Source organism: Aotus nancymaae, unplaced genomic scaffold (genome assembly GCF_030222135.1).
Source record: "Aotus nancymaae isolate 86718 unplaced genomic scaffold, 86718_ANA_hifiasm-v0.15.2.pri h1tg000006l, whole genome shotgun sequence".
NCBI lineage: Eukaryota > Metazoa > Chordata > Mammalia > Primates > Aotidae > Aotus > Aotus nancymaae.
In genome coordinates, this window is record NW_026988417.1 from 46,097,058 (window position 1) to 46,124,924 (window position 27,867).

At 38.0% G+C, this 27,867-nt stretch overlaps 2 protein-coding genes across 11 annotated transcripts in view; one reads left to right on the forward strand and one right to left on the reverse strand.

Moving 5' to 3' along the window:
- The window catches only part of ATP10D (ATPase phospholipid transporting 10D (putative)), a 105,056-nt gene extending 98,629 nt beyond the window's left edge, over window positions 1-6,427 (forward strand). For 2 of the 4 annotated variants that reach the window (XM_064366813.1, XM_064366822.1), the window contains one exon: window positions 3,594-6,427. In XM_064366813.1, coding sequence (XP_064222883.1) covers window positions 3,594-3,924 — 331 coding nt within the window. In that variant the 3' untranslated portion in view covers window positions 3,925-6,427. Of the gene's footprint in view, window positions 1-72 lie in introns of all 4 variants that reach the window. The other 2 variants (XR_010338915.1, XM_064366825.1) reach the window with 2 other exon arrangements.
- CORIN (corin, serine peptidase) overlaps window positions 1-27,867 on the reverse strand; it is a 289,036-nt gene that overhangs the window by 27,288 nt on the left and 233,881 nt on the right. For 5 of the 7 annotated variants that reach the window (XM_064366846.1, XM_012441078.3, XM_064366840.1 and 2 more), the window contains 3 exons: window positions 15,736-16,007; window positions 12,940-13,073; window positions 4,213-8,610 (listed from right to left, as the gene is read on the reverse strand). In XM_064366846.1, the coding sequence (XP_064222916.1) occupies window positions 8,428-8,610; window positions 12,940-13,073; window positions 15,736-16,007 (589 nt within the window). In that variant the 3' untranslated portion in view covers window positions 4,213-8,427. Of the gene's footprint in view, window positions 1-4,212; window positions 8,611-12,939; window positions 13,074-15,735; window positions 16,008-27,867 lie in introns of those variants that run through there. The other 2 variants (XM_064366854.1, XR_010338930.1) reach the window with 2 other exon arrangements.

The following is a 27,867-nucleotide window of genomic DNA, read 5'->3' on the forward strand; positions in this document are numbered from 1 at the left end:
TAGCTTTGCTTCACAGGATTTTCTAAGGACCTAAATCCTTTCCTCTATCTTTTCACTTTGCTGTCTCCCAAGGGTCAGGCCCTTGTTTGGGCCCATTTTGTGCTGCTACAATGCTATACAACAGGTAAGTTATAAACAGAAATTAATTGGCTCACGGTTTTGGAGGCTGAAAAGTCTAACATCAAGGCACCAGAAGATTTGACAATTCTAATTCCAAGATGGCACCTTGAACACTGCACCTTCAGATAATGGAAGGGCAAAGAGGCAAAAGGGGCCTAACTTTCCCTTTTATAATGAGATTAATCTCACTCATGAGGGCTCAACCTCATGACCTCTTAAAGGTCCTATCTCTTAATATTGTAAAAATGGCTGCTAAATTTCATCATGAGTTTTGGAGGGAGTAAACATTCCAACCATAGCAGCCCTCATCTGCATGACTGAAGATGACTCACCAGCTGATCCCCAACCCTGCTTGTCCCTGTATACAGGAATGGGAAAGTAGAGGGAAAGCAGCTTTGTTTTTGCATTTTTGTTTGTTTTTCTTGTAGTAGCATGAACCTATGAATGTACATTGTAACTGAGTGGCTAAAATCTCGGGGTTTCTAGAGGCTAGAAGGGGAGAATGTGTATTGAGGGACAGGTAGCAGTCTTTGCTACAATCTGTAAACACTGAACACTTTCAACTCTCCTGTCTTATCTGAGTTCATTTATCCCCCCCCCATTCTAGTTTAATCTGATTTATAATATTGTATGGGATAGAAATGACTCAGAAGAATACCTGGATTTTTAATATATAGATTTTTGGAACTCAGAATGCATCATCTTTGCAGTTTCACAAAATCTGCTTAGCTGGAAAGATTATAACAAATAATTGTTCTGCTATTTTTAAACATAAATGAGTTTTAATGGTGAGTTCACATTATTCTATAACAGCGTCAATAAACTGTGGCAAACAGGCCAAATTTGGCTACTGTCTGATTTTGTAAATAAAGCTTTGTTAGAACATAGCCATAGTCACTTACTTACATATGATCCATGACTGCTTTTGCAATACAACAGCAGAATTGAATAGTTCCAACAAAGATTGTCTGACTTGCAATGCCTAAAACATTACTATCTGGCCCTTTACAGAAAAAGTTTGCCCTCTCTGATCTGTAGCTGTATCATATGGCACAATGGCCACAACGCTTTTTTTTTTTTTTGCTGATGAATGTCTCTTCTAGAAATGCATAAGAAAACCCATCTGAGTTACTCAATGTTACTTATACATAACAATATCACTGTGAAACTAAGATACTTCTATAATGCTCACTGCTATTGCCAGCTTCCAGATTAAAAACTGACAGGATGAACTTACAGAATTTCTGAAAAAAACGATTACTTTAAGGTTTTAGCTTTAAAAATTCTGGGCCTTACCAGTATTGTTCTAATACTATTGTGGTAAGCTAAAATATGACTCCCTAAAAGATTTCCATGTCCTAATCCCTGTAACCTATAAATGTTATCTTATGTGGCAAGGAAAGTACTTTGCATGTTATTACATTATGTATCTTGAGAAGGAGAGATTACTCTAAATTATCCACATGGATCCTAAATGTAACCACAAGTGTCCTTATAAGAAAGAGGCAGAGGGAGATTTGACAAAGAAGAGGAGAAGGCATTTTGATTATGGGGTCAGAGATTCCTTAGCCACAAGCCAAGAAATGTCAGAAGCCACCAGAAGCTGGAAGAGGCAAGGAATAGATTGTCTCCTAGAGGTTCCAGAGGGAGCATGGCCCTTCCAATACCTTGATTTTGGCTCAGTGAAGCTAATTTCATAATTTTTTGCTTTGAGAATATTTAGAGAATAATTTTTGTTCTTCTAAGCTACCAAGTTTATAATAACTTGTTACAGCAACCATAGGAAACTAATACAGATTTTGGTACCCAGAATAGTTTTCTGCTATAACAAATGCCTAAAACTGTGGAAGTGGCTTTGAAATTGGATAATGGACAGAGGCAGGATGAATTTTGAGGCAAATAATAGAAAAATCCTCCTAGACTTCCTTACACAGGTTCTTGGTAGAAATATTGACATTAAAGTTGTAACCAGTGATCTTGATAGCTACGTTTACTTATTAGTTTCAATTTTTTTTTAGATTTTCTACATAGACAGTAATGCCATTAGCAACTAATGACCAGTATATTTCTTTCTTTCCAATACTTAGGCACTTGATTTTTCTTATTGACCTGGCTAGGAAAGCTTGTCTTGTTTCTGATCCCAGAAGGAAAGGTTTCCATATTTCCCTATTAGTTATGATGTTTTATGTAGAATTTTATTACTATACTATTAACCAGATTAAAGAAGTTCCATTCCATTCCCTATTTCACATTTAAAAAATACGTAAATTCGTGTATCCACTGAGATAAGATTTTCTTTTTTATACCGTTAGTGTAGTAAATTATATTAATTGCTTTTATAATATTTAAACAATCTTGCATTACTGAAAAATTAAGTTACTGCTGGTGAAGTTTCAGAAGAAAATGAAGAAGTCAGACAAAGCCTGTATCATCAGACATAGAAAATACATATATCATCATACACAGAAAGTTGCTAGAAATATGAATGCTCAAGTGCACTGATGAGGACTTGGAAGAAAGTGAGAAACATGCTTTGGCAATTTGAGGGAAGTGGATCTTTCAAATAATGGCAGAAAACTTAGCTGAATTGTATTCTACAGAAATATGGAAAGCAGAATTTGTAAGCAATGAACTTGGATATTTGGCTGAGGAGGTTTCTAAGTAAAGTGTTGAAGGTATGTCCTGATTTACTCTTACTGCTTATAGTAAAATGTGAGAGGAAAGAGACTGAAGGGAAAACTGCTAAGCCACAAGGAACTTGGTTTAGGAAATTCTCAGTCTATCCAGATTGTAAAAGTTGCTAAAATTAGGAGATTGACTGTTAGGAGTATGCTCTGGAGAGAATTATGAGAGCATAGTTGGATTCTGCTAGTGCTGAAGAGATTAGGTATGTGATTCCTGGATCTCCTCAACCATTGCAGCAGTAACCAGGAAAAGAGATGAAGTTATACAGGAAAGATCCGGGGTGGCTCCTCTTATCTAGTGGCATGAATCCCAATGACATACATAATAGAGTCACAAGATTTTTTTGAGAATGTTATACCAGAAGAAATACAGCTTAGTCTAGGAAGGGACATGTTTGTGGTACCTTGTTACATACAATAGCCATAGGAAACTAGTACAAATAGATAACATTTTTAACACTTACTATGTGTCAACCCTCTGCCTGTATTGTCTCAATTAACCTAACAAGCCTATGTAGCAACTATTTATATCTCTACTTTATAGTTTACTGATTTTTGTTTTTTAATAAACACTTATATGGTAATTACTGTTTTCTAATTGCTTTGCAAATGTTAATTTATTCAATATTGTTTTATCTCCATTTTATATTAGAGTTCAGTTACCCTCCCACTTTTATCAGGAGCCAAGTGGCCACCAGACCCTTTTATTTTTTTAATTGGTTAGTATTTTGGGGTTTCCGTAATGCATTTGAGGTGAATTTAATTCTGGTGATGTCCCTTGTCACCTAGGTTTGTATACAGAGTTCTTCAGGGATCCCTGTTTCCATCTCCAATTCTGAGAGCTAAGCACTTTGACAGACTAACTCCAGAGGAGAGGACTGAAGCTCTCAAGAAGTGGAGAGGGGCTGGAAAGATAAATCGAGTGACATCAAAGAATGCTAACAAATCAGCTGGCAAGTCAGGAAGAAGACCCATGCCTGACTCTTCTGCTGTATTTGCGATGAAGTCAGCAACTTCGTGTGCTATTGAGCAAGGAAACTTATCTCTGTGTGAAACTGCTTTAGATCAAGGCTGCTCTGAAACTAAGGCCTTTGAGATGGCTGGACCCTCCAAAGGTTAAGAAAGCCAGATACCCTCCTTGGAATTGCAAGTATTCTTTCAAGGTTGGAAGAGGGATTTTGAAAAGGTATCTCTCCAAGCAAGAATTTTCCATAAGGGACAAGGCTTGGAAACCTGACGTGATGATGATCATTATTGTATGTTTGTATATGCATTTGTAATAGAGGGCTAGAGTTTGACCTAGACAGAGTTTAAGAATTAAACAGAACCAAATGCTTTTATAAAACATTTTGGATTTTGTAAAAGCATTTTCATTCTTTTAGAAATTCAAATATTTTCAAGGGGAGTCATTTGAGATATATTTATTTTACTAGGAGATCTTATATTCTAGGGAAGTGCTTTAAATGGGCAGGTTCTAGCCAGGTGCAGTGGCTCACGCCTGTTGTAATCCCAGTACTTTGGGAGGCTGAGGCTGGTGGATCACAAGGTCAGGAGTTCAAGACCAGCCTTGCCAACTTGGTGAAACCCCATCTCTAGTAAAAATACAAAAATTAGCTGGGCATGGTGGTGCACACCTGTAATCCCAGCTACTAGGGAGGCTGAGGCAGGAGAATTGCTTGAACCAGGCCCCCGGAGGCGGAGGTTGCAATGAGCCGAGATCACGCCACTGCATTCCAGCCTGGGCTACAGAGTAAGACTCCATCTCAAAAAAAAAGAAAAAAGAAAAAGAAAAAAATGAGCAGGCTCCAATCTGAATTTTTTAATTAAGGAAAAAGTAGTTTTTAGATGAATTGGTTAGGACTCAGAGGAAATATGGAAAAAGCGTTGTAGATGGTTAATTTACAGGTAAAGTCCCAAGAGCCTTTTAAACAACAAGGTACCTAAAATAAGGTATACTTGTACTGCTTAAAATACAGTTAGTGACTATTAATAGCTTTTTATTTCCTATGGGAAGATGCTTTTAGTCTTCTGACTGAAGATGTAGGCATACCTCTCTGCTCATTTCAGTGTTTTCCTGAGGTGGAGCCTTCACTGGAAAGGGGAAAGAGGGATTCTAGGGTTTCATGAGGGATCAGGAATGCATTCCTCTCTCAGCTTCCAGTCAGGAGAATACCTTTTATGAGATCTGCCTCTGTATAGATGTTGTCAATTAGGAAACTGAAGCCATAGGTCAGGCAGACATCAGCTCTGCCTGTGGCCCATTGGGCAATTTCCTGTGTTCTAAAACTGACAATAGCCTAATCAAAGTGATACAATCAATTTCAAAACAATCTTCCAGAGACCTCTTGAAGGTTCATAGTTTTTTACAATACCATGAGACTTTTCAGGTGTTGGAGCCTCTAAAATAAGAGATATAAACTGAAAATAATACAAGTTGTTCTCTGGAGGTTTCTGTGAGGTTCTTAGAAAAATTTGGTTTTAAAATACATTTGAGGACAGGAATGTCTACAGCAAGTTTACTGCTATTGCAAATCATGTATGCTGGCTTTAGTTGTAACAAAGAAACTACTTTATACTAAGTAAGGACAGGTGCTGTTATAAGAGCATATATTCCTGTTGAAGTTCTTTTGAAATCGTATCTCTATTTATTGTATATGAAAGTTGTCAGCCACCAATCATCTAGAATTTCCTTCCTGAGTCTCCATGCTCATATGCGATATCTGCATCAAGGTCTTCTCAATGACTGTTATTCTCAGGGTTTATAGTTTTCTACCTTCTGCCAACTATTCTGGTCTGACATTTTTGTAGCTTTCTATTATTATTGTAAACAGTCTTTTACATAAGCTGATTTCTAGAACTTTCAAAATCTACATAGCTAATGGAAGTTACTTTCTGCTTTCTTATGACTTTTTTTTTAAATAAACTGTTTCATAAATCATGTATACTGAAAAACTGTCATCACTCTTGTAAACATTTGCCAAATCCAACTGTAAATAGTACCAGAACTTAGAAGGAAAGTCACGAAGCATGCCTTTTACCAGTATATTGCTTTTGCCTTTTCTTATATGGAAAATCACTGATGTCATATCATTTATTATCCTCATAGCAGCTGGCATTCATTTCTTGAGATTGTCATCTTCTGATAAACAATAATTTAGAGATATGTTCACTTGTAAATAAAAAGGTTAGACTCTGAGGACAAAGAATGAGCTAAAAACACTAAGAAAAAAGATCAATTTTCAGAATGCCAATTATCTGTACACATGAATAGAGGAAAAATACTGAGTGTTAATATTATGGGGTCACAGTCCACAATTCCAAAATCTCCAAACCTCTGAAAACTGAAATATTTTTCTTAAATTAGGCATAAATTCAATGTCCTGAACAAATTATAAGGCTATTTACATACTTTACTTAATGTAATCGTCACATACTTTGCTACAAAAATATTAATATATTTCATTACTGAGTGCTAAACTGTATTTCTTTTTAAAAATTGAAAATTTTGAATTCTGAAACACATCTGGACCTTAGGCTAAGGAGGTTGGAATCTGTATGAAGCTTTATAAAGGGTGACATTTACAAGTCAATACTCTTTTATATAATAAAGTTACCCAAGCTGATGTGATCTGGTGGTGTGTATTTCACCAAATTTGGGGGGACCAAGTATTATATCATTGCTCTCAGTAGATAAAGAAAATTGATTAATAGTATATGTATTTGGGATATAACCTTATTACAAAAGATTTATAAAATAATTGTATTGGGTTCCTGAAATATACCCTAGATGTTAAAGATCTCTGCGCCCTTACCAGGACTAAAGTTCTCACTGAACACTCAGTGGGCAATTTGAGACTATTAGCAACCTCTAATTTCAGACCAATCAAGGAGCCATCGGTCCTCTAAAATAAACGTGCACATACCTGTGAGAGTGAGATATAAGGGAGGTGAATTATGATTGGCAAACAGGGTGCCAGCACGCTGTTATAGAGACAGAAATAATTTCCTAGGACTTGCTACCCATATCCATTAAAAAAAAGTGATTAGACCATTTTATTTGTATTAAGAATTATTTAAAATAAGTATAATATGTATATTTCACTGAAACTAAGTTGAGCAAGGCTAAAAGTTGATACATTAAGAATGTACCTACAACTATAACGAAACTGATATATGTTCTTGAACTTTCATACGATTGTGACCACAATTCAGTTGCTAGATTTCACACTCTCCTTAGGTTTATACAAACTGCAAGGCAGGAGATGAATAATATGGAAATTATTAAAACAACTTTTTGAATTTCATATATGTTTACACATAGAAAAGTTAAAAAAATACATGTGTAAAATTGCTGATATATCTATCTGGAATGCTGAGGCAGTCCAGGTTGCTGGTGGAGGTTAGTAGGGAATCCTAGTTGTTTAAAAGGCGAAATGGATGCCTGACTAATTAAGTCAGGTATATGTGAAGATTTGTGTTTTAAAGATTTTTGGTGGGAAAAATACTTTTAACCACTAATTGCTTCAGAAATTGATTTGCATAAAGTGTCCTAGTGCTTAAAATCATCTCTATAATTTCAATTACCATTGAGAAGAAACCAGATATTAAACATCTTTTGAGGAAAGTTACAAAATGTTTTACTCCATGCAAAGTTTTACGGTGCTTTAAAATATAGTTTTTATGACCTTGTTGGCACAGATGAATGCAAGAAAACTGAAAAATATTTAATTGAGTGAGAGATGCAATTTAATTTTCTTTTTCAAAAATTGCATCTCTCATCTAAATTCTCCTTTGCAAAGCTTCTATCCAGTTCTTTGCCATATAAGTAAAACAAAGTATTGCCCATAAATATCAACCTAGTTGTTGCAGTCTCAATCAGCCAACTGATATACACTGAACAAACCCAGCTATGGGGAAAGTTCTATAAAAACTCTTCTATAAAATTATAAGCTTGATATACATCCAGAATGGGGGTTCTATAATGCAAGTGTTAATACTGATCTCTAAAGAACTTTGCATTCAATATGTCTTGCTACCTATATGGATAACATTGGTCTTTGATTGCTGTCTTTTATCAGTTCTCAGAATTATGCAAACGTTAGAAGAGTAATAGTAAATACTTTAAACATGTAAATTATCTTGGCTTTTAATAAATCAAAAGCAAGTTTCCAATGTTAACAGTGAAATTTACCACTATGCTACTGAGCTTGAGAAACAAAAACCGGCAGAGATAATTAATCAGCCTAAATCTCTATATCTTTTTTGTGATAGTATAAAAGAGAACATTCCATAACCTGTTATTGTAGCACCTGCATGATTTTAAATCTCTCTAGAGTTGATAATTTTGTGCTACAGTCATGGTTAGGCCTGGCAAAAGAACAAAGTCTGCTCTGCGTTATTTTTTGTAAAGCCTTTCATTGAGCTTGAAATAAGAGAAAAATGAAGGTGAAAAAATAAGTTGAAGAACATTAGTCCAAAACAAACATGCAAATTTGCAGTACATGGTTGAGCAATTCTGTCCATGAAAAGTGCTTCTGTACAGCTCTCTGCAGAAAGCTCTTTACAGTCAAGAAGACCATTTTCTGTTTGTGTAGCTGGCAAAAGTCTCTGATCATCCTTATAATTACTTTAGGAGAAAGGTCTGGATGTATATCTGTCTTTTGATCCATTCGATGAAATATGATACATTACTATAAACTCCAGGCCCCAGGACTTTGGAAAAGCAGACAGAGCCCCATGAAGTTAATCCAAATAATGTCCACTGTCCTCCAGGGTGCTCACAAACAAGAGGCCCACCACTGTCGCCCTGCAATGAGTAGTGATAGGAGTTAGTAACTGGTATTTCAGAGCCTTAATGTGTGTCCATTAACCAACTTGGAAAATTTCAACAAAGCTTTCCTTGTCTGCCTGTGGAGGAGTTGTGCTTTCCACTGTAAAAATGGAAGTTTCAAATAAATATCTTAAACTCTGATCATTAAAAGGATGGAGTAGCTTAGAAAGAAATTATATTTTTTTCCACTAGGAAATTAAAAGATTTTTTCAGCCATTTTCTGCACTTACAAAAATATGTCATAAAGTTTTTAAAAAGTACCAGAACTAATTATCTCAAAATTGACCTCATTCTTTAAGCTTGATTTATCTTATAACTGTGGAAAGTACCCAAAATGGAATAAAGATTCCCCCACACACACAGTACTACAAATATATTCTAAAATACCCATTTTTAAAATTCTTGTTTTGTGAATAAATGCATTAAGTATAACACAATTTGGGGTTCCTCATCTCACTTCTTAATAGTTCTTAGGATTTTTTGATTTGGCATAGTTGAATAAAAATTGAGACCACTTAAAATTATTTATAATGAATATTTTCATTAATAACCTATATTTTATTTCATATATATAGGGATTTTCATTCTTGATATTTAAGGATTCCAGTTAATTTTATCATTAACTATATTCCCCCAGCATTTTATTAACTATATCCCCCAAATATAGTTAATGATAAAATGCTATGGGATTAGAGATAGTAATGTTTGCTACATCTGAAAAGAAAGGTGTTCTGCACTGCCTGAAAAGAGAGGAGTTGATACCATGGAAAATAAAAAAGTAAATATGTGAATTTATTGTAGAAGGTTACAAATATTCTTTGACCTACAAGACTTTCAAACTTAGAAGCATATCTATGGTTTTCCTACTTGGTATTGTTGAAGAAAATAGGAATAATGTTTCTTGATGCTCTTCTAAACATTTTCCATGTATTAGCTCATTTAATCTTTACAAAATACCTAATGGTTTATATTATTTATTGTAATAATATCTGTTTTGGAGATGATGAAACTGAAGCACAGGTTAAATAACTTGTTCATTGGAAGAAGCTGGATTTTAATCCAGGCAGTCTGGTAACAGGACTCAAACTCTGTAACTAGTAGGCTACCCTGCTTCTTAGGAATGTTAATTAATATTATTGCTATGAAAGGGAAATTTGGCCCAACACGGTGGCTCACGCCTGTAATCCCAGCACTTTGGGAGGCTGTGGCAGGCAGATCGCTTGAGGTCAGCAGTTCCAGACCAACCTGGTCAACATGCTGAAGCCCCGTCTCTACTTAAAATACAAAAATCAGCCGAGTCTGGTGGTGGAAACCTGTAATCCCAGCTACTCTGAAGGCTGAGGCAGGAGAATCACTTGAACCTGGGAGGCGGAGGTTGTAGTGAGCTGAGATCTTGCCACTGCACTCCAGCCTAGGAGACAGAGTGAAATTCTGTCTCAAAACAAAAAAGAAAGAGAAATTAAAATTTTGATTGTGCTGTATCTTTTTGTGTAAGTGGAGATCTTTAAATTTGTAACTTTCAAATGCCCTAAGCCAAAATCATAAGCACAGAATTTGCAAGAACCTGAATAAATTTTTCTGCTGAGACCCTAATTGAATTTTTTTTTTTTTAAAAAAAGCAAAATTTTCTTGTTACATGTATGTAATACATATACAAAAATGAAAAAATTCCTGGAAACATTTTACAAATTGTTTTCACAAATTTCATATTCCTAGGGATATTTCGAAATATTCTTGATATCTCCTTACATAAAATAAATAAGACACTTGGTTACTGAAGTGGAACTATTATGTCAGAGGGTGATTAAAATGGAACGTGTTTAGAATGTCAGCACATTTTCACTTCCAGATCAGACATTTAATAAAATAATTATTTAGCATCTACTCTTTACAAAGTTCTGTGCTGGGTATAAACAAACGAATAAGGCACTGTTTTGGTCCCAGAGCAGCCAAAAGTTGGCTTGGGTAACAAGGGTCACATGAAAGCAAAATCTAATGGCTAGAAAGAGGAGTTCAAAGGAATGAGTGATGACTTCCAGGTGGAGACGATAAAAAATGTCTTCCTGAGATGTGGGTTTTGAGTTAGGCTCAGTGAGTCAGGTAGGCGTTCCATTAGGTGCAAAACAAAAGGTGAAAAGCAAGAACTCAGAATGAAAGGGAGACTGCAGCTAAAGACACAATTGATCTAGTCTGTTCTTTTGGTCCTCTTTGTCATATTGGGCTTGAAGCCAACATTTACATTTGGCTTCAATATTGATTTCTAGATTGTCAAGAGGAACCTACACTTCATTATGTTCTGTTGATACAATTAAGGAAAATAATATTTGTCATTCAATAGAGGTTTAAGTAGAAAAATTTGTTTCTGATCCAATAAAAAGTAAGTCTTGTTTGTTTTGTTTTCTACCTGCAGTTGTGTTAGAGAATATCTGGTATGTATTTAATATCCCCACACCACTGAACTCTCACTACCAAAGAAGTTGGCAAGACCTGGTTCTTATTAGGCGTCATTTTAAGAACATGCCTGTGCCTGTGTCTGTGGGCCTTGAGGTCTCTGTCAAGGAATCACCTCCCTTCCCCTCCATTAGCAATGGCCAAGAGATGATCTTGAATATGTGCCAAGAGGTGCTAGTTTTTGGTAAGCCTACAAATGACATTGGAGAAAGGGAGAAATATATTTATATTAATCATTGCTGCCAGACTGCCTGGTTTCATATCCTCCCTCTACCACCTTCATGCTGGCTGATCTGGGGCAAATTACTTAACCTCTTGTATTCTTGATCTGTTTAGGGAAAATAAAGACACCTCCATATGGGTTGATTATGATAATTAAATGAGTTAGCAGAAAGTATTTTGCAAACAGCCTGATGCATAATAAGCACTAAACTGATAGAAACTGATAGATGTGAATATTGGTGTGATTACTATTCATTGGACGTCTAAGTATGTGCCAGATATCATACACAGATATGTGAAAGATAAGGGCTTTCAAAGATACATTAACTCAGTTAGTCCTCAAAACACCCTGGAAAATGGACAGAATTAGCCCCATTTTATTCATGAGAAAGCTATCTAGAGAGGTTAGATAACTTCCCCGGGTTATAGTGGTCTTACTGACAGAGATGAGCTCCAACCCAGATCTTTCAGGCTTCCAATCCTGTGCCCCATGCCCACATCATGCTGCCTCCTACAACACTTTATTCTGGGCCTGAAAAATCAAACCTGGTCCTCCTGTACAGAAGGGAGGGATTCCTTTACCACCACCCGCCTCATCAGGATGACTTGAGACCATGAGGCAGAAAGGAGGGTGGTCTCAGCAAAACGCCAAGAGAGCTGTCTGCCTCCCTCTTCCCCACGACAACTGTCTAAGGAATCACCACAGGGCCATTTTCAATACCCTGATTTTTCCATTCTAAAATGGATCCTCAAAAATATAATTTATTTACGTTGAATTAGTGTTTAAGAGCATTATTGTATCTTTTCTTCATTACTAAACTGTAGGGGGCAATTTACTCCAAAGTAGTAAAATAACAAAGGTGCTTCACAGCAGCATAGTACAATAACTGTCGTCCCCAGTTTTTGTTATAAGCTTATTTGAGCACTTGCACTTTTCCATCCTTTCCTGGGAGCCAGTCCAGTATAATGTTCGATGAGTGTCTATTAAGTTTAAATAAAAACACATCTCTACACTATTACGTTAATATGTTCTACAAACTCTTATGGCCATGAATCCTGCATATCTAAAGGTTGAGTTCAGTGATATTTGAGGACATACTGGCGATCAAGTGAGCACATATCATTCAAGTGGCGACACCACCAGTGTGATGACCCCTGAGACAAAGGCAGTCCTGTCTCACACCCTGGACGTTGGGTGTTGATGTACGCCTTAATGCCATCACCCTAATGGCTGACAATGTCCTCTGGTGCCTGCCCTGCTTCCTGGGGCAGCCAGGTGGAAGCCGTGGTCACTACTAGCTCCTCTTAGAACCTCATTTAACCTACCCACTAAAGTGGTTGAATGAGATGAACAGGAATAATTATTTTTCTCCTGTTGCTGACCAAGGATGATGTGCCCCATAAAGTAGACGAGGCAGTAGAAGGTACCCTGAATAAAGAGGATGGGTGTAATTAGAGGGAATGCTCGTTTACCCGCTGCAGGAAAATGTGCTGTTAATAATTAAACATTTGGCAACAAACGATTTTCAAAACATGTTTCCAAAGGGCCATATTTGAGTGATAATGAGTTTATAGGAATCCACTGAAGTCATTGCTGAACTGAATCTCCTTGGTAACCAGAAAGCAACTTACCATGCATGAATCAACTGTGCCAGACTCATAGCCAGCACAAATCATCCGAGTGGTGATCGTCTTCATGTCAAAGTAGGACTGACACTGTTCCAGAGAAATAATGCGGACCTCTCCCTCTTGCAGCTTAAAAGGCACTGAATTGAAAGAAGAAAGAAGAATACATATATCATGGTAAATGGCTCAAAAGTGAGGCTAACCATATGAAATGCAAATATCATATAAATATTTTTATACCAAGAGAATCATATTCTTTATTTGAAATGTCATTTTATAAAGACACAGCTGGTTTGGAATCAGAATTTTCCAGTTAGCAGTATTCATAGCAATTATCTAGTGAAACTTCTTTATTTTATTAATGGGAAAATCGAGGCCTAGACTGGTTAAGTAAGTTGGTTCATGCTTATCATATGCTACAACAAAAACAATAGCTACTACAAAGAAAAAAAAAATCAAGCCAGAGCTCTGCTGGCTGCCAGGTAGGAGGCTGCCAGCTCAACGTCAGCTCAGCATGATGATCCTGCTCTGCTAAAGTAGAGAAAACTTGTTCAATCTAATAGGGAAGAGTTGTTCTATTCTTGATGAAAATAGTATGTCTCAGCATGTGCCCCAGCAGCCATTACTTGATGTAAGAACCTCTAATCTTAGAGGATATGACAGAGAGATGTCGAAAAGCACAAAGCCATCCCTTGGTATTACAGAGAGAATATGTGAATTCTGTCTTGTTTGAAAGTTCTTGAAGAATGACAAAGGATTTCTCGAAGGAAGACAGCATGAATCTTTTGCTGTTTAGCCATTCTGCAAAATTATACACACTGTTCTTCTTTTAAACAGTGATGATGAAGCATCACTGGGTACCTTATTGGAAGAAAGAGTCATTTTTAGAAAAATCAATGGATGCAGACAGTAGAAGTTTAATAGGTTGTCAAAAGAATAAGAACAATAGCTAACATTTATTGAGCACTAGTGGGTCTCATTGCCTTTCATCTTTACAAAAATCCTGTGAGTAAGGCAGTTGCTATTTTTTTCCATTTTATAGTAAGCTTGAAAGTGGTATAGTCAGATCAATCAGATCTTTCTGACTGAATTCAGCAGACCTTTGCTCTTTTTTTTTTTAGACAGGGTTTCATTCTGTCACCCAGGCAGTGGTGCAGTCTTGGTTCACTGCAGCTTAGAACTTCCAGGCACAAGAAATCTTCCTGCCTCAGCCTCCCAAGTAGCTGGGACTACAGGCACACACCACCACTCCACGCTAATTTTTTTTTTGGTAGAGACAGAATTCCACCATGTTGCCCAGGCTGGTCTCAAACTCCTGAGCTCAATTCATGCTATGCTACATGTGTGGGGTGTGCATTATGTTGCACTATTTCTCTGAATTTAATATGGATATTGTAGGAGGAATATAAGCAGAAACAATATAAAGCATATTCTTCTCTTAAATTACAGTATTAATTAGTCATAGCTTTGAAAAAAAAAAACAGATGCATAGGAGTGGTGACAGCATGTCTAACATTGCCTTCAAAATTGTTACATGTGAATTTTTTTTGAAAAAGTCATTGACTTCTGCCGTTGACTTTTCCTTTCCATTCTTTAATTGATGAAATAGACAAGAAGCTCAACTCAGCTCAAAATTTATCTGACTAAATTTTAAGTAAAAAAAAAATCCTTCAAATATACAATTTCCAAGGCCGGTACCAGAATGCCAATATACATTATCATTCTTGAAAGCCATGGCATTATACTAGATATGGTCAGAGTAGGCAGCACTTAGTTTTTTTTATAAAGTCTCATTGATTCAATTCTTATTCTAAATTTTAAATAGGTCAAACTGAATGAAAGGGTCCATTGTAGGGTTTGAGAGTAAGTACATAGTACAAATTTTTTAATTTCTATGTGCTTTATATGTTTAAGTCATCTACAGAGCCAAACAATTTAAATCAATTTATATAGGCAAATAGCAAATCAATATGCTTTCTTGAAGGACTTATAGGTTGTGCTACAGATGTTGATAAGACCAAATCATAACATAGAATTGGAAATATGGTCATGCAGCTTGAATGCAGAGAATCCCAGCAACTGTCTCTACCAATGATTTGGGCTATCTGCAGGCAGATAGAGACAGTCCAAAGCACAGTTCACTGACAGGTCTCCTCCTGAAGCAAGGAAGCTCCCAAAACATTGATAGTAGCTTCCTGGAGAGAGATTCTGAGGTGTGGAGAGGGATTTTTGAGGTTGCAACTCAACTTGGCAGTTTTAAATGCCATGGTTCATTATTAACGTCTATGATTTGCACAGCAGAGGAAGTATGACACATCGCCAAGTATTTACCATTTGTGGCTATCTTTTTGTAAGAGAAAATGGGAAATTATGGCCAAATAAACACAGTGTTTCTTAGGCTCCTGAAGATCCTGGCTGATACAGTTTTGCTGTGTTCCCACCCAAATCTCATCTTGAATCTTATTTCCCATAATCCCCACATGTCATGGGAGCGATCAAGGTGGGAGGTAATTAAAACACAGGGTTGGTTACCCTCATGCTGTTCTCATAATAGTGAGTGAGTTCTCATGTGGTCTGATGGTTTTATAAGGGGCTTTTCCCCCCTTTTTCTTAGTAGTTCCCCTTGCTGCTGCCATGTGAAGAAGGACATGTTTGCATCCCCTTCTGCCACGATCGTAAGTTTCCTGAGGCCTCCCCAGCCCTGCAGAAATGTGAGTCAAGTAAACCTCTTTCCTCTATAAATTACCCAGTCTCAGGTATGTGCTTATAGCAGCATGAGAATGGACTAATACAATGGCTTACTTTTGTTGCCCATGTGGCCCCAGCCTGTGATGTAGCAGTACGTGTCAGGCTCTAGCCACTGCTTTGGGCTGGGCAAGCAGACAGGCCGAACATAGCCAGTCTCATTGATGTCTTCACTTAGCTCAACGATGCTGATGTCATAGTCCACCACTGCTCGACTGTAGCGAGGATGCAGGATGATGGTCTTCACAAAGCGTATCTGCATGAACACTGATGGATGGTCCAGATTGTTGATGCCAAGCACCACTTTCCAAACTGCAGCATTCTCTCTCCTAAAATAATAATTCAAGAGCTACTGGCATCTTAAACTCTAGTTTATCTTGTAAAATTCACATGTAATTTTTAAACATTTTATTTAGGTAAATAATGGCTACTTTCATGCCCACCTCTCAATGTATTCATATACGAGGCATTTATATAATAACCTGAGTGATTAGTAAATAAGTATTATTCTTGTAGAAAGCATAGCTCGTGATTCCTGAATGGGGCTAGTCTTTTTTTTTTTTTTTTTGAGACGAGAGTCTCACTCTGTCGCCAGCTGCCAGGCTGGAGTGCAGTGGTGCAATCTCGGCTCACTGCAACCTCTGCCTCCCGGGTTCAAGCAATTCTCCTGCCTCAGCCTCCCGAGTAGCTGGGACTACAGGCACCTGCACCACGCCTGGTTAACTTTTGTATTTTTAGTAGAGACAAGGTTTCACCATGTTAGCCAGGATGGTCTTGATCTCTTGACCTCGTGATCCTCCCCCACCTTGGCCTCCCAGAGTGCTGGGATTACAGGCGTGAGCCACCACGCCCAGTGGGGCTAGTCTTTAACATAAAACTTGTTCAGTTTTAAAGGCCGGCAGGGTTAGTTACTTGCTTCACAGAATGAGCAAGATAATGAAAAGCTATGAAGAAGAGAGAGAAGCAAGAGGAAAAGTGAAAAAGAAGAAGAAAAAGCCAAGACTAAGAAAGAGGAATACATATATGATGGTAAATGGCTCAAAAGTGAGGCTAGCCATATGAAATGCAAATATCATATAAATATTTTTACACCAAGAGAAACATATTCTTTTTTTTTTTTTTTTTTTTTGAGTCAGAGTTTCGCTCTTGTTACCCAGGCTGGAGTGCAATGGCGCAATCTCGGCTCACCGCAACCTCCGCCTCCTGGGTTCAGGCAATTCTCCTGCCTCAGCCTCCTGAGTAGCCGGGATTATAGGCACGTGCCACCATGCCCAGCTAATTTTTTGTATTTTTAGTAGAGATGAGGTTTCACCATGTTGACCAGAATGGTCTTGATCTCTTGACCCCGTGATCCACCCACCTCGGCCTCCAAACTGCTGAGATTACAAGTGCCCGGCCGAGAACCATATTCTTTATTTGAAATGTCATTTTATAAAGACACAGCTGGTTTGGAATCAGAATTTTCCAGTTAGCAGAATTCATAGCAATTATCTGGCGAAACTTCTTTATTTTATTAATGGGAAAACCGAGGCCCAGACTGGTTAAGTAAGTTGGTTCATGCTTATCATATGCTACAACAAAAACAATAGCTACTACAAAGAAAAAAAAATCAAGCCGGAGCTCTGCTGGCTGCCAGGTAGGAGGCTGCCAGCTCAGCATGATAGTATTGCTTTGCTAAAATGGAGAAAACCCGTTCAATCTAACAGGGAAGGGTTGTCTCTTTTAATGTCTTCCCCACCAGCACCCAGGTATGGCAGAAACCAAAAGCAAAACAGGAAATAACCCAACCTATTGTTTGAAAGAGTTTCCTAGAGTGAAGGAGTTGTACATACATGGTAGAAGCAAAAAGAAGGAGGACAATTTCAGGCTACATGATTGCCACATGAGTTTAGTATCGGTTCAAAAGTACGAATTAGCTGGGTGTGGTGGTGTGTGCCTATAGTCCCAGCTATACGGAAGGCTAAGTCAGGAGAATCACTTGAACCTGGAGGGCAGAGGTTGTAGTGAGCCAAGATGGCACCATTGGACTCCAGCCTGGGCCACAGAGTGAGACTCCATCCCAAAAAAATAAAAAAAAAGACAAGAAGAAAGTACCATTGGAGAAACACATGGAAACAAACTCTGATCATATGACTTTTTTAGTAAAAAGAGTTAAATTATGGCTGTGTTCAGTGGTTCACACCTGTAATCCCAGCACTTTGGGAAGCTAAGGTGGGCAGCTCACCTGAAGTCAGGAGTTCAAAACTGGCCAACACAGCAAAATCCCATTTCTACTAAAAATATAAAAATTAACTGAGTGTGGTGGTTGGCACCTGTAATCCCAGCTACTCAGGAAGCTGAGGCATGAGAATTGCTTGAACCCAGGAGGCGGACGTTGCAGTGAGCCGAGATTGTGTCATTGCACTCCAGCCTGGGTGATAAGAGTAAAATTTTGTCTCAAAAAAAAAAAAAAGTTAAATTAGGCTACCAAGAAAAGAAAGCCAAGTATAGCAGCTGAAAATCTCCAGTTTAAAGGGAATTACTTGCTATTTGGCTGTCAAGCCTCAAAGCAGCAGCAAGGAGAGCTGGCACATCCTGAAAGAAGTTTGTGCAAAGAACTTCAGGGTGTGACAGGAAGGAAGCAGGCCAAGGTGAAGCCAGGTGAGAATCCGCCAATCCCAGGGGGAAGCCAGGTGAGAATCCACCAATCCCAGGGAGAAGCCAGGTGAGAATCCACCAATCCCAGGGAGAAGCCAGGTGAGAAGCCACCAATCCTAGGGTGAAGTCAGGTGAGAAGCCACCAATCCCAGGGTGAAGTCAGGTGAGAATCCACCAATCCCAGGGTGAAGCCAGGTGAGAATTCACCAATCCCAGGGGGAAGCAAGGTGAAAATCCACCAATCCCAGGGGGAAGCCAGGTGAGAATCCACCAATCCCAGGGGGAAGCCTGGTGAGAATCCACCAATCCCAGGGAAAACAGCTGAGGAAGATCTTAAAACACCTTGTTCTTCTTTGTTCTCACTGTGGATAGTATTTTATTCCTTGAAATCACACTTGCTTTCATGTCTAATTTGCTTCACATTTACACTATTGTTTTAATAATGAATGTACTTTATAGACAACTTTATAGCTTGTATGATTTCAACTTACAATTCTTCGATTATTAACTCTAGAAAAAAAAAACTCAGCATATGTCGGATACACTATAGCATCTAGAAAAATTTATACAGAATTGCAGGCACAATGTCTCTGGAGGCAATAATCAGTCCCTTTGGTTTCCAATTTGCCACACTCAGCTGTAGTTTAGACATCAAGTTTTTCCACTCAATTCAGCTAGACAAATTTAAAGATTTTTATCTTTGTCTTTTCTTAGGAGTGAAAAATTTCCCTTCTCTCACTCTCTCTGAGTTTGCTTAGAATATCTTATATTTAATATTTTTTCCTGTTTAATATGTTAATATTAAAATTAGCACCTATGATAGAAATTTCTCTGTTTTACAAGACTTACTCCAGAAATAGCATAGCTAAGTAGTGATTTGGAGATCATTTGCAGGTTACCAAATCTGTAATAAATAAAGAAATATTACACTATAGCATCACTGTGTTCCACAAATCTTAGGAAACTCTTACTTTTAATATTGTGCTCTGTCTTTGATATTTTATTTTTATTTATTGATTTATTTTTTGAGATGGAGTTTCACTCTTCATCCAGGCTGAAGTGCAATGGCACGATCTCAGCTCACTGCAACCCCTACCTCTCTGCTTCAAGCAATTCTCCTGCCTCAGACTCCTGAGTAGCTGGGATTATAGGCACCTGCCACCACGCCTGGCTAATATTTTGTATTTTTAATAGAAACAGGGTTTCACTATGTTGGCCAGTCTGGTCTCGAACTCCTGATCTCAGGTGATCCACCCACCTTGGCCTTCCAAAGTACTGGGATTACAGGCGTGAGCCACCGTGCCCGGCTATCCTTGGTATTTTAAAAGAATTGTCTGTAACAGACAAGGTGAATGGTTTTTTTTTTTCTTCAACTTTTATTTTAAGTTCCATGGTACATGTGTAGGAAGTGCAGGTTTGTTATATAGGTAAACATGTGCCACGGGGGTTTGCTGCACAGAACAACCCATAACCTAGGTATTAAGTCCAGCATCCATTAGTTATTCTCTCTGATGCTCTTCCTCACCCCAATCCCAGCCCCAATAGGCCCCAGTGTGTGTTGTTCCCTGCCATGTGTCCATGTGTTTTCATCATTCAGCTCCTACTTGTCAGTGAGAACATGTGGTATTTGGATTTCTGTTCCTGTGTTAGTTTGCTGAGGATAAGGCTTCCAGCTTCATCCATGTCCCTGCAAGGGACATGATCTTATTCCATTATGGCTGCATAGTCCATGGTGTATACATACCACATTTTCTTTATCCAGTCTATCATTTGTGGGCATTTGGGTTTACTCTATGTCATTACTATTGTGAATGGTACTGCAATGAACATACGCATGCATGTGTGTGGTTTTTTTTTGAGATGGAATCTCACTGCAGTCATATCTTGGCTCATCACAACCTCCGCTTCCTGGGTTCAAGTGATTCTCCTGTCTCAGCCTCGCGAGTAGCTAGGAGTACAGGTGTGTACCACCATGCCGGGCTAATTTTTGTATTGTTAGTAGAGATGGGGTTTCACTATGTTGACCAGGCTGGTCTCAAACTCCTGATCTTGTGATTTGCTCACCTTGGCCTCCCAAAGTGCTGGGATTACAGGCATGAGCCACAGTGCCCAGGCTGCATGCATGTATCTTTATAACAGAATGACTTATATTCCTTTGGGTAGATACCCAGTAATGGGATTGCTGGGTCAAATGGTATTCCTGCTTCTAGATCTTGAGGAACCGCCACACTGTCTTCCACACTGGTTGAACTAATTTACATTCCCACCAATGGTGTAAAAGTATCCCTTTTTCTCCACAATCTCACCAGCATCTGTTGTTTCTTAGCTTTTTAATAATTGCCATTCTGACTGGCATGAAATGCTATCTCATTGTGGTTTTGATTTACATTTCTCTAACAATCAGTGATATTGAGCTTTTTTTCATATGTTTGTTGACCACGTGAATGTCTTCTTTTGAGAAGTGTCTGTTCATGTCCTTTGCCCACTTTTTAGTGGGTTTTTTTCTTGGAAATTTGTTTAAGTTCGTTATAGACTCTAGATACTAAACCTTTGTCAGATAAATAAATTGCAATTATGTTTTCTCATTCTGTAGGTTGTCTATTCAATCTGATGAGAGCCCTTCTTTTGCTGTGCAGAAACTCTTTAATTAGATCCCATTTGTCAATTTTTGCTTTTGTTGCCATTGCTTTCAGTGTTTTTGTCATGTAATCTTTTCCCGTGCCTATGTCCTGAATAGCATTTCCTAGGTTTTCTTCTAGGGTTTTTATAGCTTTGGGTTTTACATTTAAGTCTTTAATCCATCTTGAGTTAATTTTTGTATAAGGTGTAATGAAGGGGTCCAGTTTCTAATTTTTTGCACATGGATAGCCAGTTCTTCCACCACCATTTATTAAATAGGGAGTCTTTTCCCCATTGCTTGTTTTTGTCATGTTTGTTGAAGATCAGATGGTTGTAGGTGTGTGGCCTTATTTCTGGGTTCTCTATTCTGTTCCATTTGTCTATGTGTCTGTTCTTGTATCGGTACCATGCCATTTTGGTTACTGTAGTCTTATAGTATAGTTTAAAGTTGGGTAGGATGATGCCTCCAGCTTTGTTCTTTTTGCTTAGGATTGTCTTGGCTATATGGGCTCTTTTTTGGTTTCATATGAATTTTAAAATAGTTTTTTCTAATTCTGTGAAGAATGTCAATGGTAGTTTAATGGGAATAGCATTGAATCTATAAATTACTTTGAGCAGTATGGCTATTTTCACAATATTGATTCTTCTATCAATGAACATGGAGTGTTTTTCCATTTGTTTGTGTCCTCTCTGAATTCCTTGAGCAGTGGCTTATAGTTCTCCTTGAAGAGGTCTTCACTTCCCTCGTTAGCTGTATTCTTAGGTATTTTATTTTCTTTGTAGCAATTGTGAACGGGAGTTGGCTCTGTGCTTGGCTGTTGTTGGTGTATAAAAATCCTAGCAATTTTTGCACATTGATTTTGTATCCTGAGACTTTGCCAGATTTGCTTAGCAGTTTAAGAAGCTTTTGGGTTATGACAATGGGGTTTTCTAAATATAAGATCATGTCATTTGCAAACAAAGATAATTTGACTTCCTCTCTTCCTATTTGAATATTCTTTCTTTCTTTCTCTTGGCTGATTGCCCTGGCCAAAACTTCCAATACTATGTTGAATAGGAGTGGTAAGAGAGAGCATCCTTGTCTTGTGCTGGTTTCCAAGGGGAATGCTTCCAGCTTTTGCTTATTCAGCATGATATTGGCTGTGGGTTTGTCATAAATGGCTCTCATTATTTGAGGGATGTTCCTTCAATACCTAGTTTATTGAGAGTTTTTAATATGAACAGATGTTGAATTTTATCAAAGGTCTTTTCTGTGTCTATTGAGATAATCATGTGGTTTTTGTCTAGTTCTTTTTATGTTGAACCAGCATTGCATCCCAGGGATGAAGCTGACTTGATCGTGGTGGATAAGCTTTTGATGTGCTGCTGGATTTGGTTTGCCAGTATTTTATTGAGGATTTCTGCATCAATGTTCATCAGGGATAACAGCCTGAAGTTTTCTTCTTTTGTTGTATATCTGCCAGGTTTTGATATCAGGATGATGCTGGCCTCATAAAATGAGTTAAGGCGGAGTCCCTCCTTTCATTTTTTTGGAATATGGAAGAAATTCTGTAAGTAAAGATTGTATTACATCACAAGCCCTGCCAATCTGAGGGCCATCCGCCTCTCAGCTCCAGAAAATTATTTTTACATTGGAATGCCCAGTGAAACCTGACCTTCCAATTGCCTAAGGAAAGCCAAAGCTCTGGATTTTATGCCAATTATCTGTGATTTTACATGCTGACTAAAAATTTAAAAATGGATACAATAAGCAAACTAGATTGGCAGCCTGGATGTCTCATTAGTATACAATTTCAATAGTTTCCCAAGTGTTTCTACACACTTTATTCGAAATGATCCTCATACCAACTGTGAGATGTAAATAGAGATTCATTATTCCACTTTAGAGAAGAGAAATCAATGACTCAGAGGAGATGAGTGACTCATCTGAAGTCACACAGACAGCAAGTGATGAAAACAGACTAAATTGCTGGTCCTTTGAACCCCCTACACCCCACCCTTACAACTGAACTTCTCTGAAACAAAGAGAAGGGTCCACAGGCATCAAAACAGGATTTAAGTATTGGGCACAGGAGGGAACACATGTAGGATGGATGGAGACACTGGTGAGTGATAAGATAGCAGGAAGATGTGTTCTCTTTCCTGAATGTATATCTGTCAAATATGATAGGAAGCTAGCCACTAGTGATAAAATTATAGGAAATGAAAAATTCTATTATGCCGGGTTCCAAAAAAGGGCAAGAGAAGGGTCTAGTCAAACTCATATTCTAGACCTTCAAGAATCAGGTTTCAGAAAGTTTTAGGGGGAAAAAGCTAATGTAATATGTCTAGAGATTCTTAAAGTAAGTACAGCTCAACAAAACTGGGAGTGTTTAAGCACCAAATTCTGATACTAACATCACAATAATTGCAGTACATAAGAAAATGAAGAATCATTTGAACATTAAATGTGACTACAGAAAGATCTCAGAGCAGGCTGAGCGCGGTGGTTCATGCCTTGTAATCCTAGCACTTTGGGAGGCCATGGAGGACAGATCATGAAGTCAGGAGTTCGAGACCAGCCTGGCCAACATAATGACACCCTGTCTCTATTAAAAACACAAAAATTAGCCAGGTATGGTGGCACGTGCCTGTAGTCCCAGCAACTTGGGAGGCTAAGGCATGAGAATTGCTTGAACCTGGGAGGCAGAGGTTGCAGTGAGCCAAGACCAGCCTGAGCAACAGAGGACAGAGCAGGACTCCCTCTCAAAAAAAAAAAAAAAAACAGAGCAAGACTCCCTCTCAAAAAAAAAAGAAAACAAACCTCAGAGTTTTGATAAAAGAATGGCATGAAATCAAAGTAATTGTCTGAAAGTCTTACTTATTAAATGAGCAGAGCTTTGTCTAAAAAGTAACAAAGTAGGATAAATTAAAAATGGCTTCTTGCAAAATGATGTGTAAAATAGAACAAGAAAAGAAAAAAAAATTGCTCTCTGTAGCAGATAACTAAGACAAAGCAGAACCATTTGAAGCTGACTTTACCTCCAATTTCCTTTTTTTTTTTTTTTGAGACAGAGCTTTGCTCTTGTTACCTAGACTGGAGTGCAATGGCATGATCTTGGCTCACTGCAACCACCTCCGCCTCCCGGGTTCAAAAAATTCTCCTGCCTCAGCCTCCAGAGTAATTGGGATTACAGGCACCCCTCACCATGCCAAGCTAATTTTTTGTATTTTTAGTAGAGATGAGGTTTCACCATGTTGGCCAGTCTGGTCTCAGACTCCTGACCTCGGGTGATCCACCGGCCTCAGCCTCCCAAAGTGCTGGGATTACAGTCGTGAGCTACGGCGCCCAGCCCTTTACCTCCAATTTCTATATTCAAGGAGAATAATCTTCAGACAATACTCAGACAATTCATCTATATGATGAAAACATACAGGTGCTTCATACATTGGAAATGGTGAATTTATGTGTGGTCCAAGGCATGGGAGGAGCTGGTGAGAGAACACTGACCCTCTGTACATGTATTAACATTTCTAGTTTCAGACAAATTACAGCCCTACATACTGAAATGACTACAGATAAGATTATTAAGAAACACCAAGAGGAGGCTGACTTGTCATGTAACAAATATTTATTGAGTGACTGCTGTATGCCATGCTGAAAGAAATAAAAACTCAAGAGTGAGGAAGGCAAATGGAGTTCATGTCTTCATAGAGTTTTCATTCCACTAAACTAAATAGTAAACATAAAAAGTGCAAAAACAAGATTATTTCAGGCACTTAAAAGTAAAAAACTATAGCAATGTGATAGAAGATTTGACAGGGCAATCACTTTGGCTAAGTTGGTTAGGGAAGGTCTCTGAGAAAGTGCACTCAAATTGAGACTTGAACAATGAAAAGGAAGTAGTTTTACGACTCTATGAAAGTATTACAAACTGCAGAAACAGCAAGTACAAAGATCCTGAGGCAGGAATGAGCTTGGAGGATTTCAGGAGCTGAATGAAAGCTGGTATGTTTGGAGTCCAGTGAGTGATGGGAAACTGGAAGGAGATGCAGTCAAAGCAGTAGGACTAGATCTTAATAGGCTCCAATGAGAAGATTTTATTCTGGTTACAATGGGAAGCCAGTGGAGGATTTTAAGCCAGGGAGTGACATGGTGTGATTTACATTTTAGAAAGTTCACTATCTCACTGTGTGGATAATAAGTAATAAGGGAACAAGAGAGTAGTCAAAAAAAAAAAAAAAGGCCGAATAGGAAACTGTTTTAGTAGTCATTATGGATGTGTTGTGTCCCTCTAAAATCTATACGTTGATGTTCTAACTCCTAGTATATTATAATATGACTTTATTAGGAAACAGAAACTTTATGGAGGTAATCAAGCGAAAATGACCTCATCTGGATGGGCTCTAATCCACTAAGACTAATCCATATCCAATATAACACTGACAGGCACACAAGGAAAACACTATGTAAAGAGGAAAGTGGAGATCAGGGTCCTGCTTCTAAAGGCCAAGGAATACCAAAATTTGCCAGGAAACCACCGGGATCTAGGCAACAGGTGTTCTCTCTCTCAGCACTCAGAAGGAAGGAACCCTGCCAGTACCTTGATCCTAAACTTCTAGCCTCCAGAACCATATGCAATAGACTTTCATGGTTCAAATCTCCCAGTGTGTGATACTTTGTTATGGAAGCCCTAGGAAATAAATACAATAGCCCAGAAGTGAGATGATGGTGGCTTAGAGTAGAATTATAGCACTAAGATAGGAAACGTGGTTGGGTTCCACTTTTGCTTTTTATTATACTTTAAGTTCAGGGGTACATGTGCAGATCATGCAGGATTATTACATAGGTATACACATGCCATGGTGGTTTGCTGCATCCATCCCCCTGTCATCTACATTAGGTATTTCTCCTAATGGTATCCCTCCCCAAACCCCCACCCCCTGCTATCCCTCCCCTAGCTCTCCCACCCGCCAAACAGGTGCCAGTGTGTGATGTTCCCCTCCCTGTATCCATGTGTTCTCATTGTTCAACACCCACTTATGAGTGAGAACGTAAGGTGTTTGGTTTTCTGTTCTTGTGTCAGTTTGCTGAGAATGATGGTTTCCAGATTCATTCATGTCCCTGCAAAGGACACAAACTCACCCTTTTTCATGGCTGCATAGTATTCCATGGTGTATATGTGCCACGTTTTCTTTATCCAGTCTATCATTGATGGGCATTTGGGTTTGTTCCAAGTCTTTGCTATTGTAAATAGTGCCACAATGAACATACGTGTGCATATGTCTCTATAATAGAACGATTTATAATCCTTTGAATATATACCCAGTAATGAGACTGCTGGTTCAAATGGAATTTCTATTCCTAGATCCTTGAGGAATTGACATACTGTCTTCCACAATAGTTGAACTAATTTACACTCCCACCAACAGTGTAAAAGTGTTCTCTTTCTCCACATCCTTTCCAGCATCTGTTGTCTTCAGTTTTTTTAATGATTGCCATTCTAACTGGTGTGAGATGGTATCTCAATGTGATTTTGATTTGCATTTCTCTAATGACCATTTTTCATATGTTTGTTGACTGCATAAACGTCTTCTTTTGGAAAAATGATGATGAGCATTTTTTCATGTTTGTTGACATAAATGTCTTCTTTTGAAAAGTGTCTGTTCATATCCTTTGCCCACTTTTTGATGGGGGTTTTTATCCTGTAAATTTGTTTAAGTTCTTCGTAGATTCTGGATATTAGCCTTGTGCCAGATGGGTAGATTACAAAACCTTTTTCTCATTCTGTTGGTTGCTGATTCACTCTAATGATAGTTTTTTATTTTTTATTTTGCTGTGCAGAAGCTCTTATGTTTAATTAGATCCCGTTTGTCTACTTTGGCTTTTGTTGCCATTGCTTTTGCTGTTTTAGTCATGAAGTCCTCACGTATGCCTATGTCCCGAATGGCTTTGCCTATGTTTTCTTCTAGGGTTTTTATGGTGTTAGGTCTTATGTTTAAATATTTACTCCATCTGGAGTTAATTTTTGTATAAGGTGTAAGGAATGGGTCTGGTTTCAGCTTTCTGCACAAGGTTTGCAAGTTTTCCCAATACATTTATTAGACAGGGAATCCTTTCTCCATTGCTTGTTTTTCTCAGGTTTGTCAAAGATCAGATAGTTGTGGATATGTGGCGTTACTTCTGAGGTCTCTGTTGTGCTCCATGGGTCTATATCTCTGTTTTGGTACCAGTACCATGCTGTTTTGATTACTACAGCCTTGTAGTATAGTTTGAGGTCAGGCAGCATGATGCCTCCCGCTGGAGGGTTCCACTTTTTTGGAAGAAGATCCTACAGGACTTACCGATAAAGTCAATGTGAGAAGAATTAAGGATGACTCCTAGGTTTGGCATATTAGCAAACCAACAGAAGATGCCTTTTACTCAGATGGGTGAAGTTTGTGAAGTAACAATTATTTGCTCAGTGGGAGAAGTGAGAAATCAATAGATTTGTTTGGCTTATGTAAAGTAAGATGTTTATTACACATTCAAATGGACATTTTATCTTCACAATTAAAAATATTCATGTGAAGTTGGTGAGTGGTAGTGATTGGGTGGAAATCTGGGCTGAGCTGGAGATATAAATTTGAAAGTTATAAACAAATATTTGATTTTTTTGATATTCTCATATGATAGTCATATTAATACTCACATAATACTTCATATTCATATTTTTCAAATATGAACAAAGTATTTGTTCAAATCAGAACTAGTATATAAACCATGTGATGAGATTAGTGAGTGTAGACATACAAGAAAGCCAAGAATTGGGTCCTGGGGAACTAAAGCATTCAGTAGCCTAAAAAAGGAGGAGATGAAAAAAGAGAAAAAGAAGAGTAAGGTCACTGACATATGAAGAAATCAAAGAGTTTTTATTATTTTAGAAGAAAAGTGAAAGTATTTCAAGAAGGATG